At 48.5% G+C, this 12,973-nt stretch overlaps 1 protein-coding gene across 16 annotated transcripts in view; it reads right to left on the minus strand.

Moving 5' to 3' along the window:
- The window catches only part of TACC1 (transforming acidic coiled-coil containing protein 1), a 622,392-nt gene that overhangs the window by 328,644 nt on the left and 280,775 nt on the right, over window positions 1–12,973 (minus strand). For 4 of the 16 annotated variants that reach the window (XM_085633918.1, XM_085633914.1, XM_085633916.1 and 1 more), the window contains exon 1: window positions 819–2,069. The exons of 9 other annotated variants lie outside the window; for them this stretch is intronic. In XM_085633918.1, coding sequence (XP_085490044.1) covers window positions 819–955 — 137 coding nt within the window. In that variant the 5' untranslated portion in view covers window positions 956–2,069. Of the gene's footprint in view, window positions 1–818; window positions 2,070–12,973 lie in introns of those variants that run through there. 3 more of the 16 variants (XM_085633912.1, XM_085633911.1, XM_085633910.1) reach the window with 3 other exon arrangements.

Below are 12,973 nucleotides of genomic sequence, written 5' to 3' on the forward strand. Positions count from 1 at the left end.
TAACATGAGTGCCAACGATACCCGGGGGACAAACAAGGCATTTTTTTGCAATCCTTAGCCCAAGCGCGGAAGAAAAAAAACACGAATGCTCCTGTCTGACTTATTGATTTAAAAAGAAGTCCTCAGACCCGCTTAGTTCTGCTAACCAATCCACTTAGCACGAGTCCCTCTTGTTCTGTCCTCGCTATTTTTATCTTGGCTCTTGGCAGCCATGCCACCTCTCGCGCGGTCTTCTAGAGCTGCTCGCGCGCACAGAGGACACAACATCTATTCCACAGATACATTCCTTTTCCGGGGTGCTCTTCCCATCCTTACTGCCATGGGCAGCGCGAGCATCGAGACCTGCAAAGCCACGGGTATCTTAGCAGCCCACCCCACTACCGCATCCACTCTTGGAATGGGCATGTATGTGTATGTGCTGTGACCACCCTACCGTGGGCTTTTAATGTGCCCATTCCACCGGAGTCGTGACTCTAAACAAGATTAGGGATGCGTGTGCCCTCCTTCCTGCCTACCTCTGCCAACCAGAGGCCACCCATGGCATCTATCAGCGCTGCCCAACAGCCCTGCCACCTGCTGATGTTAAACATGGAGAAAGATACTAGTGCACGCACACAGACGCTGTCCGGGTCGATAAAAGGTTACATCAGATAGTGAAAACATCAACGCCGTATACAGAGAGGAAACAGAGGGCACTAAACTGCATCGTTACGTTACTGCCTACACAGGGTCGCGCGCTATACTGAGCGTGAGAGATCACAACCAGCAGCTGTGTTGACTCGAACCTTGTGACCTCAGGCAGATCTCGCTGTACTGACCTCAATGATTTGTCCTCCGCCTGTTGGTCATCGTCTTCCTCCTCCGGCTCTTCCTGCCCTGCGCCTCCACGGACAGCAGACCACGTCCACTTGGCCCACTGCACTGGCGACAGGATATGCCACGGGCTGTACGCCATGTTTCCGAGCGAGAAAACCCCCCGAAACCGTCCCTTCTAAGGTCCTCTTTCAAAATGGAGGGAATGTGAAAAATGTAGAGACAGCGCCTGTCGGCGGAGCCGCGGATGTGGTTAGACGAGAAGCATCAGGTTCGTGCAGCTCGCAGCTTCCTCCTTGGCAGCCTGGAAGAGGAAGACGAATGTGTGGGGGCAGTGAAGGCAGCGAGCGCTGTGCGAGGCGAAGTGCAGCCTACTACTGCACCACTGCACCTCTCCCGAAGACTGCTACATTCAGCCTGCCTCACTTCCACAAGTGACTACCACCAGCCGCCCCCTCCCCCAGGAGGCTGGAACATTCAGCTCCCTCGCGCACACACTCCCGCCCTCCCTAGGGGGCTGACTCAGTCAGCGTGTCTCACTCTCACAGGTGACTACCACAATCAGAAGCCCCCCACCTACGCATTAGAGGGTGCAATGAACTTCTACAACCAGTACCAATTCCCCACACGCAACAGCTACCACACGGTGTGTACTGCCCAAATCTGCGCCAATTTCTCACCGCCACATGATTGCAGCTCCCCAGAATAGTTACATTAAGCTCCAAGTTTCTCATTCCCTCAGAACTGCATCCCAACATGGGGCTATTTCTACAACACGCAAACCCCCATCACCACGGTGACTGGCGCAACCGGCATCTCTTCCTCGCAGCACCCTCTCCACATAACTCAATCATCAGTCACCTCCCTCAGTTTTCCAAAAGCGACACACATGGGGCTGCCACATTCAGCACCTTCCGTCCCATACGCACGTCCCGGCACAGGCAACCTCAGCAGTCCGCATCCCTTCCTCACTTCCAGGTCAGCTCATGCCCAGACTGCCAGAGGGCGCGCCCTTTTCTCGTGCCCTGGGAACATCCAGCCGGACTGCCAGAATCAGCTGGCTGGAGGATATCTGGAGGCAGCTGCGACGGGAGACACCCCCTTCCCAGACCGTACTACTCTAGAGGGGGGTGGGGAGGTGTGCCTTAAAGGCTGCGCGGTTTCTCGTGGTGAAAGTCCCTCTATCACCCCGCAGAAGCCCAGGCTGTGCTCTCGCCCTGGGAAGGAGTGATGCGACTTCAAGCAGAGAAAGTTACAAAGAGCCGGAGTGAGGACAGGAATGCAGAGTGCGACCAGTGATGTCAGAGGGCCGCTCCGTATCTCCAGCCAACCCTGACGGAGGCTGATGCACACTGCAGACACTGGCGTTTTGTCTGTGCAGTTTTAGTGCTTGTTCCCGGTTTACATTTGCGTTTATTTTCCTTCAACCTCACAGTTTATTGGCAGGTGTATCCAACCCGCCCCTCTGCCTATGTACACAGAGTGAATTTACTGCTAGAACTGGAGCCGTTGCTGTTGTGTTCACATACAGGCACAATTTCTTCGGCTCGCGAGACAGGGCTTTAAGTGGAATGAAAAAACCGTGGGGGCTCTCAAAGGGGCGTGGCTGATGTAATTAGGGCATGCCTTAAAAAGTAAGCTACAAATCTGTGCTGACCATAGTGTGCTGCCGACTGGTAATTTGCTGCTTCTGTCATTCCATCCATATATATAATACAACAAGAAAATTACACCTACAACAAGCCAGGACTATTGACTTTGCCAATGGTTCTTAGTTGCATAAGAAACATAAGCAACAACTAATGGCTTCGGTTTTTAGAATTTTGAAAATGCTTCAGTTCTGAAATGATGAGACTGTGAAAGAACTATGATTCTCTTTAAAGTTACCACAAAGGCAGTAAAGGGTGGTACTGTTGCAGAGTTAAGATTTTTTTCTATCCGGACGGTGAGGGCAAAAATGGAGCGCCCCATTGTGACTGTCCCAGCAACTGCTTTTTAGAACTGCCGGGGCTGAGCACCGGCAGGACCAGGCCCACTTAAAGCCCTGGTGCTAGAAGACCCAATGTAAGCAAAGGTCGTATATTACCTATTGGCAGCTGCCAGTAGGTAGTTATACTTGTGCCCTAAGGTAATTATAACTTGCCTCCATGCCATGCACTGCAACTTACCCCACATATTACAGCAGTAATAACATTTTAGATTACATTATTCATAACATAACTGCAACACTTGCAATAAAATTATTGATGAGAAAACTGTTCTTGGTGGGAGCAGAAGTTATAATTACCTTAAGGCACAAGTTATAATGTCTTGAGATAAGCATAACTATAACGGTTGAATTTCTATGGTTTTGTGTGTGTAAAATCTGAACCTAACTCTAACCTGAGAAAAAAAAAGAGACGTTATAGTTGGGTTCAGATTTTACACACCCAAAACCATAGAACGTCAGCAGTTATATATACCTGAGCTATGGCTATATGAATGTGTGTGGGTGTGTGAGTGGCTGTGTACATGGGCATGGCTGTGTGAGTGGGTGTGTGAGATGTTTTGTGGGTCTGAGTTGGTGTGCAAGTGGTTGTGTGTGTGGGTGTGTGTGTGCAGGTTGTGTGTGGGTGTGTGAGTAGGTGTGTAGGTCTGTGTGTGTGTGTGTTTTTTTTTAAATTGGAGTCTGGATCTGCTGCAGAGCACACATGGGGGTCATGCTGAGTACCACAGTGGATCTGCAGACCCTTGTGCAGTAAAATTAACCTTTTTTTGGACAACTGCATGCCAAATGAGGGGTCCCTCACAGACCCTTCAATCAGTCCCATGGGTTCAGAGTACCTCCACCCGGACCACTTCTATGACTGTTTACATTTTATTTTCTATGCAGGGAACCGAGTCTCGATGCACAAAATGGCAGCCGCAACTTTCCTCTCAGGTTGGGACCAGCCAACCACAGCATTGATGTAGGTGCATGGCTCCGTGGATCCGCCCCAGTAGATTTGCAGTGGATCTGTGTCACTAGATATAAATTAATATTTTACTTTAATAACTCCAAAAGTACTGAACTTATTTACACCAAATTACAAAAAGTACTCGTTCTGGACAAAGATCTAGCTCTCTGCCAAATTTGGTGTAATTCCGTTCAGCGGTTCGGCTGCAATCGTGTCTAAAATCCCCATGGGAAATTGCATTAGGAAAACATGTTTTGGGACCCTCTTTTTTAGGTCTCGCCTGACCCAGCTCATGCGCTGGTCTGGCGAGACTTCTTGAGAGGGCTCCAAAAAGTGCTACCAGGCCAGCCTAGAGCTACAGTGCATGTGCGCGGGCGCTCGCGCCGCACTTTACCGCGATTACTTTCACTTTCGCGGCCGCTTTGATGTGTGATCACAATCTTTCACTTTCGCGGCCGTTATGTTTTTCATGAAGGCAAACATTCTGTGGCGGGTATAAAAAAAATGTGCACTATGTTTGATAAATCACTCAAAGTACTATTGTTCACCAGTATTGTTCACCATACTTTTTAATCATGCTAGTCAGCGGGGAGAGTAGGGTTGCTTCAGGATCCGAGATTACAGGGATAAATGAACAGTATCATTGTACAGTGTTTTTGTGCCAGACCTCCCACCTCTGCATACCTGAATTTGCTTAGACCATTTTTAGGTCTCGCCTGACCCAGCGCATGCGCTGGTCTGGCGAGACTTATTGAGAGGGCTCCAAAAAGTGCTACCAGGCCAGCCTAGAGCTACAGTGCATGTGCGCGGGCATGCGCGCCGCGCTTTACCGCGATTACTTTCACTTTCGCGGCCGCTTTGCATAGCCAATAGGTCTCGCCTTTGGGACCTTATAAGTATTTAGTTATGCAACTGTTGCATGGCTAAACACTTATAAGGTCCCAAAGGCGAGACCTATTGGCTATGCCAATGCTTGTTGTTATTTGGTGTAAATCCGTTCCGTAGTTTGAGATATTTAAACAAAAACAAATTTGTATATCTAGATGCGAGAATACTTTGCCAATATTGATGATCTAGTGCAGAGGTCGGATTGGCTGCCAACACTTCAACCAGGAAGTGTTGACAGCCATTTTGGGACTCTGTCTCAGCCCAGACCCCCCAAAAACGTAAAAATAAAGAAAAAGGGGCAGAGTAGGAATACCCTGACCCCCTAGACCTTGTGCTGGGGTCCCTAGAGACCCAGCCAGGGCAAAAAAGCATTTGTTTTGCCGCAAAACAACGAGGATTCACAAACACACAGCAAAAACAACAAGTGCAGTCTCCCATGCTTGTTTACACTTTAGCCCCCGGGTGGGACATATCCTGGGGGCATGCTTAAAAATAGGGAGCGGGAGAATGCGGCCCACTCCTGCCGCTCTTTTGTGCCCCGGGTACCATCACCTACCTGGCGAATTATTGCAAAATTGGAGCGCACCCCCCCCTCCTTCAGTGCTTACAGCAGCCCAGGGATTACCATCCCTCCGGGGCTTTAAAACAAAAAAAATCAGATTATTGGGCGCATGGACCCCCCCTTCTAGCCCCAGTGGGGCTCCAGGGACCACCACCTCCCTAGGACAGACCCTTGAAAATGAAAGGGGGGGCAGTGCGGCCCCCTCCTGGAGCCACTAATGGCCCTGGGGACCGCCACCCCACAGGGCCATCTCATGCTATCTCCCATGGTGCCTACCCCCAGGAGATAGCAGTTTGCTCTTGCTTTGTGGGAGCTACTGACAGCTCCCGCCAAGCGAGAGCAAACTGTAAGTCTACTACCAGATGGCAGGAGTACGAAAACTGCTCCAGCCTGCTGGGAGCAGAATTTATCTGTTTTTGGGCAGGAAAACAGATAAAAGGATTGCTCGCACCTGCAGGGAGCAGCATTTTTGGCTGCTCCCTGCCTGTGGGAGCAATGCTGGCTCCTGCTTGAGGCAGGGAGCCAAAACGGACCGCAATATTGCACACTGGGTGGGCTCCAGGGCACCCAGCATGAAGAGGCTGGGCCCAGGGGGTATGGATCCTCTGGCCCGAAGGCAGCCCAGGGAGGAGGGACCATGTGGCCCCTCTCCCCCATTACATTTTGGCCCAGGACCCGGGGGATGGGGTTCCCAGGGCTAAACATGAGCCCAGGGAGAGGGGCCTCTTGGCCCCCCTCCACCATCAAGTTTTGACAGGGGTATGTGAGTGGATGTGTGGCTGTGTGAGTGGGTGTATGGGAGGCTGTATGGAGGTGTGTGAGTGGTTCTGTGGATGATATCATCAGTGGTCGTTTGAGATGGCCATGTCATGAGTGATGTAATATGCAAGGTACTAAGCAGTGCAGTGCGGGGGCGTAAATTATAGTTAGCTCGGCAACTCAATAGTTTTGTACAAGTGAAAACTGAGCCATATTATAATGTCTCTGTAACCTTTGGTTTTTGCAGTGAAATATATATACATATATATATATATATTCACTGAAAAAACCATAGGTTTCAGGGGCGTTGTAGTTAGTTGGACATTTCACTCATACAAAACCATAGAAATTCCCCGGTTATAGTTAGTTCAGCTAACTAGAACTCATGCCCCCGCAAAGCACTGCTGATGACGTCACATATTACATCACTCATGACATGGTCATTGACATCACTGATGACATCACTGATGACATCATCCAGTGACTGTGTTTCTGTAAAGTGTAAATATGTTTAATATATATAGGGAAAGGGGTATTGAAGAATGAGTGGGTGTATAAGTGTCTGAATGGATGATTTAGTAGGTGCGTGACTGACTATAAGTGAGTCATTAAATGTATCTTACTGAATGCATGGGTTAGTGACTAAACTGTGTGAATGTCTGTATCCGTCTGTCTGTTGGTGTGTAAACTGCTTCATGGGTTTGTGAATAGCTAGATGAGTGTCTATCGGAGTTATTGATTGGTTGTCTGAGTATCTGTATGGGTGCCTGAATGTTTGTGCGGGTGGGGTGTGTGTGACTGTGTATAGATGTGTGAGTGGGTGATTCACTGGGTGCATGGTTTCAAGAGTGCATCTGTGATGGACTGTATGGGTGGGTGTGTGTGTGTGTGTATGGGCGTGTTAGTGAGTGAATGTATCTCAGTGGTACATGTGTGAGTATCTACATATGTGAAAGGCAGTATATATGTGTGTTAGAGTATATAAATGGCTATAAGTGAGAGTGTGTGATTGTGAGAGTGGCTGTATGGATGAGTGTGTGCTTGTATCAGTGATTGTATAAGAGCGTAAGAATGTGCTAGTCTTTGTAGGAGTAAGTGAACTGGTGTGTGTATAACTGTATAGGTGAGTAAATGGGAGTGTGATTAATTATTTGCATGACTGACTAGGTGTGTGAGTACCTCTATGGATGAGTGGCGGTGTGTGTGTGTGTCTATATAGGTGTATGAGTGCATATGATAGTCCTGTACTGAGTGACCGTAAGTATGAGTGACTGTACGGGTGAGTGAGTGTGTGTGTGTGTAGACCTAAGAATCAGTGAGTGGGTATGTAGTTATTGGTGATGGAGTGTCTATGATTTTGAAAATGGCAGTCTGTAATTTAGAGTGGGTGTATCAAAAGTTATATTAGGGTGAGGGAAGATGCATGAAATTATCACATGGATGATGACATCAGTGATGTCATCAGTGATGTCATTTGAGATGGCATCAGTGATGCCATCAGTGAAGTCACTGAACACGTCATGAGTGATGTAATATGTTAAGTCATCAGCAGTGCATTGCGGGGGCGCGAGTTATAGTTAGCTGAACTAACTATAACGGGGGAATTTCTATGGTTTTGTATGAGGGAAATGTCCAACTAACTATAACGCCCCTGAAACCTATGGTTTTTTCAGTGAATTTCTAAGGATTTTTAAATGTCAATTTCTAACTATAACGTGCCTGAAACCTATGGTTTTTTAAGTGAATTTCTAAGGATTTTTAAATGCTAATTTCTAACTATAGCGTGCCTGAAACCTATGGTTTTTTAGGTGAATTTCTAAGGATTTTTAAATGCTAGTTTCTAACTATGCCTACTGAGGTAGGACATGTGAAGAAAGAAGAAAAAACGCACAGAAAGAAGCAAAAGAAATGCAGAAAGAAGCAACAGAAGTCCACAAAGTCGAAGAAAAGTGCAGGAAGAAGCAAGACATGTGCAGAAAGAACCAACAGAGAAGCAGAAAGAGGCCTTGTTGCAAAATCATCCTGTGCCCACAACTTTTTCAGACGGGTACTGGTGGTAACTGACTCTGACTAACCAGGCCTATACAAAGAAATCAATCAAAGAGAGGGAGTGAAGAGGTGTTAGGATAGAACCTACCTCCTATCTGATATTTAGTAAACAAAAGTGATTCTACCCTATCATGGAGTGGAAAAAAGTGATTCTAAATAGTTAATTAATTAATTTTTGATATTTAATTTTTAATTTTTGATTTTTATAATGATAAGTACAGTGAGTTTAAAGTGATCCGTGGAATGCCACGGAAAGCACTAAGTGTTTTTAAAATACCCCTCACACACTATGAGTCCCATAGTGTCATGCTTCATCATGGGGGTCTTCCCGTCCCTCTACGGGGCGGGGCGTGCTACTACCTACGACTACGCGGGAGCACTGTTGTTGTGATGATAAGGCTTATGTGTAGTGCAAGGGATGTGAGTGATTAGGAATACGTGAAAATAAAAATTAAAAAGACCCTGGCTAGTAGAAAAAACAATTTTATTCTATGGAACACTATGCGTTGGGGTACCCCTGTGATTAGCATGACCTCCTCTGTAAGGCCCTAGTACATAATAGGGCAGGGGCATTAAAACTACCTCTAAGTCAGAGGTGCAGAAATATGCTACTTTAACGAGTAGTTGTGTTTGCAGAGTGGTGGAGAAAGGGTGCTGGGCGTCCAACCAACGCTCAGGAAATCTGCTGCGTAGGACTTACATGAGGTACCAGGAGGGATTCTTGCCCCCAAACTCCCTCAGGACTAAATTGGACTTCATCCCCCATCCCGTAGTCTGCCACGAGGCACGTTTGCAGAGTGGTAGAGAAAGGGGGCCATGGCCTCCGAAGAAGTCTTAGAAATCCCACTGCGTGGGACTTACTGGAGGTAACAAGAGGGGTAGTTGGCCCCCCGAGGACATCCTTGGGGGCCAACTTCCCAAACTATTACATCCAGTCAGTCCCACACATTGGTAAGTACTCGTACCAGGCCACGCCCACCTTGCCCATTACTCTACAAACGTGCTGCCTGGCACACTCTTGGATGGGGATTCCCCTTCACTGCTGGGGGTCCTTTAGGGGCCAACTAGCCTACCTTTTACCTCCAGTAAGCCCCACGCAGTGGGATTGGTGAGAGGTAGACAAAGGCCATGCCCCCTTTCTCCAAAGCTCTGCAAACGTGCCCCCTGGTGCGTTGTAAGTTGGGGGATTAAGTCCGCTTGAACCCCGAGGGTCTCTAGGGTCCAACTAGCCCACCACACAGGTTCTTTAAAAAAAAAACGTGGCGGTTCACGGGGCTGCGGGGGGCCATGTGCCCCCGCAAATATTTAAGAAAAGCCCGGGGGGGGGGGGGGGTGGCGGTCCACGGGGCTGCGGGGGGCCATGTGCCCCCCGCAAATATTGAAGAAAAGCCCCGGGGGGTGGCGGTCCCCGGTGCTGTGGGGGGGCCACGTGCCCCTGCAAATATTTAAGAAAATCCCTGGGGGTGGCAGTCCCCCCACACATTAAATAAAAGAAGCCCCGGGGGGTGGCGGTCCCTGGGGCTGCGGAGGGCCGTGTGCCCCGCAAATATTTAAGGAAAGCCCCGGGGGGGGTGGCGGTCCCTGGGGCTGCGGGGGCCTCCCTGGGCCCCCGCAATTACAATATGTAATGCCCCCGGGACTTCGCCCACCCGGGGGCTAATAATAACGAAGCGCAGGAGCCCGCACTTCGTTTTTCTTTATTTTCGGCAGAAATTAGTGCTGGGTGCGCGAATCTTGAGGATTTAAAAAAAATATATATATTCTTTTCTTAGCCCTGGGGGTCCTTGTGGGACCCCCTGAGCAGGCCTAGGGGGGTCAGGGTGTTTCTACCCTGCCCCCTTTTCTTGTTTTTCTTGTTTTTCTCTTTTCTTGTGACTCGGTTCTACAGAGTCACAAGATGGCTGCCAACACTTCCTGGTTTGGAGTGTTGACAGCCAATTAGAATAAAGCTCGTGGTCGGGAGGGTCCGCGGATCCACCGCGCCTCTAGATATCGAAACTTTTATATTTTGATTTTCTCAGCAACTACTGAACGGATTTACACAATTTAAAAAAATGTAGTGCTTGGTTCAGAAAGAGCCCCTTTTTGCCAAATTTGGTGTAATTCCGTTCACAGTTAGAGCTTTTGCTGTGTCTAAAGTTTCCTAAGGGAAATTCATTTTCTGACTTTTTTTTTAAATTTCTCAGGAACTACTAAACGGATTTATACCATTTAACAAATAGGGCTCTTTCTGAACCACGGGCTACCTTTTTGCCAAATTTGGTGTAATTCCATTCAGCAGTTCAGGCTGTAGCCGTGTCTAAAGTTTCCTATGGAAAATAACATGGAGAAAACACGTTTTGGGACCCCCTTTTTTCCTCGGCCCCCGCTTTTCGAACCACCCCGAAACTTCAGCATAGGAGCTGACCGGAGCGGGCCACAAGTTTTGAAAATTTCGCGATGATTCATCAAACAAAGCCAAAGTTATTAGGAAAAGAAAAAATGCTTTTCCTATGGAAACTAGGTCCTAACTATAACTAAATACTGGCAACCGCCAGTAGAGATATATATATATATATATATATATATATATATATATATATCACCAATTTCCGTAGAACTGCCTCGAAGCATACACGGACACGGACCAGGTAATTCGTGCAAAAGATTTATTCTGTGCGGTATGTCGCCATAACGTTTCGGCTCGTCCGAGTCTTGTTCACATGACAATGTGAATGAGTTAGACCACATTATTTAAAGTGACAGTGCTGATTGAACAGGGTTCAAAGTTCAAGCATGTATATATATATCTCTCAATCAAGGATCCCCTCATTCTCCTGTGCTATGGTGCCACTGCACCTGCCACATTAACAACAGTTTTGCCATTGTGCCTCTCATTAGGGAGCCCAGGCTTTTTTGGCAGGGTGCACTGTTAGAAATGGGAATTTGGTAGGCTAGGGCATGTGCCAAAGCTAGGCAGAAACCACCACTCCAGTCAGGATAAGAGAGTTACACTCCTAAAATAACCCCTGCTCACCCCCTTGGTAGCTTGGCACAAGCAGTCAGGCTTATTTTAAAGGCAGTGTGTAAAGCATTTGCAAATAACCAATAGTAACACAGTGTAAGTACTACAAAAGGATACCACACCAGTGTGAGAAGTTGGCCTGGTATATGATGTTCACTAATTAAAGTGACCACCTTGTACCATGCCAAGCAACCCTTATGGTGTGGTTGTAAGTCAACCTTTTCGGACCAGCTGCCCTAGTGGTAGCGTAGGCTAAGCAGTCTTTTAGGCTAAACTCGTTTAGGCATGTTAAGCAAGCTGTTTCACCATATGCAAACCCCCTTTATACCAATGAAAGGACACCACACAGATATATATATTCAAAATATATATGTATTTATTACTCAAAGTATCCCCTAGACTCTTTATGAGCACAGGAGCACAAATCGTTAAACAAGAAAGTATCACAATATATGAAAGTTGCACTTTATATGGATAGGCCCTGGTGGCCGCTCAAACCATATACTAAAATAGTGGTATAAGTACCACAAACAGGAAAGGGAGAAGGCCTAGGGCCTTTAGAATCACTGGGCCTACAAGGAGCTAACTTTAGTTAGTGACCAGGAGGTCCACGGGTCGCGTGTGCAGTAAGGAAAGTTACATGCGGGAGCCCATAGGTTTTCAATGGGTGCGTAATTGTTCAAAAGTTACTGCTAGTAGGGTCTTCTGGTTGGACTACGAATTCAAGACTTCAAACCTAGACATTAGAGATGTTACTCTACACTTGTGCACCGGAGTGCCAGCTTTACCTCACCCACAGGAAGCGGGTGCATAGGGCTTGAAGTGCGTCGGGTTTCGTCTATTTGTTCAATGGAGCCTGACGACAAAGATGCTGCAGGCGGTCGGTCCAGAAGAGATGCGGTGGATCCAAGGATGGATCGGAAGTGTAGAAGACCTGAAAGCAGAGGGTACAATGTTCACACTCACTAGCCAGTGACCGGCGTGGCACCAGGTAGGTACCAGGCGATGTCGGGTGCAAACAGGTGGAGAGGTGAAGCTTCTCTCCACAGCCACGTGGTCCCTGAAGGTCGACGACATCCAGGGGTCGGTTCACGAGCTGTCCCACGCAGGCTCTCGCTGTCGGCGGTGTCGGCGACTCAGAAGAAGCAAACAAGCCTTGGCAAAAGCAGGAGTCGCAGGAAGTGAAGAAAGCTTTTAGCTCGGACCAGCAAGGTCAGAGGGGCTGCTCCTTTGGAGGGCAGCAGGGGTCAGTCTGGAGCAACCAGACCAGCGTCATAGTTTTTCAAGATGGTCGCCAAGATGGCCACTGGCTAACGGACCAGTGACCGGTTAGGCGGTTCGAGTCGCGAAGTGCAGAGGGGCCCCACGCAGATCGTGGAGATGCTGCTCGGATATTGGGCTTCTCAGGACCCAAAGCACAACTCGGAGGGAGCCTCTGTTGTCGCGCTTTCAGCTAGTCGAGTGTCTTCCAAGGTGGCTGGCTCCACGTGTCTCGGTGCCTCCACGGGTCCCTTCTTTGCAGGGACTGTGGATCGGGCGGTGAGAGGTCTGGAGGTCCAGTTCTTGTCGGTCTCTGGGCTCGGGCTCTGGCGGGAGGCGGCGGCAAAGCAGACGTCGATTCGCTGGGTGGTGCTTGCGTTAGCAAGATGGTCACTCCCTGACCATAGGGGAGATTTTCTTCAGTCTTCTGTGCAGCAGAACGTCGAAGTTCCCGTCTTCTTCTTAGTTGCAAGTTGATTTCAGGATGTCTAAAGTCTTTGGACACAGCTCCTACCTTTAAGCGGATTCTAGGGGCCGGACTACCTGCTAGGTCCCTCCCTAAGGGTGGGACCAGGAAGGGGGTGGTTACACCCCCAATCCTTTGTCCAGCTCGCCCCAGGTCTGGGGCTGGTGTGCCCCAGGACCGGATTGAACTGGCATATGCGCCAAGGCTCCTTGTGAGCCTCAGGCATGTCTGTTTCC

The sequence above is a fragment of the Triturus cristatus genome, chromosome 11 (assembly GCF_964204655.1).
Source record: "Triturus cristatus chromosome 11, aTriCri1.1, whole genome shotgun sequence".
Lineage (NCBI taxonomy): Eukaryota > Metazoa > Chordata > Amphibia > Caudata > Salamandridae > Triturus > Triturus cristatus.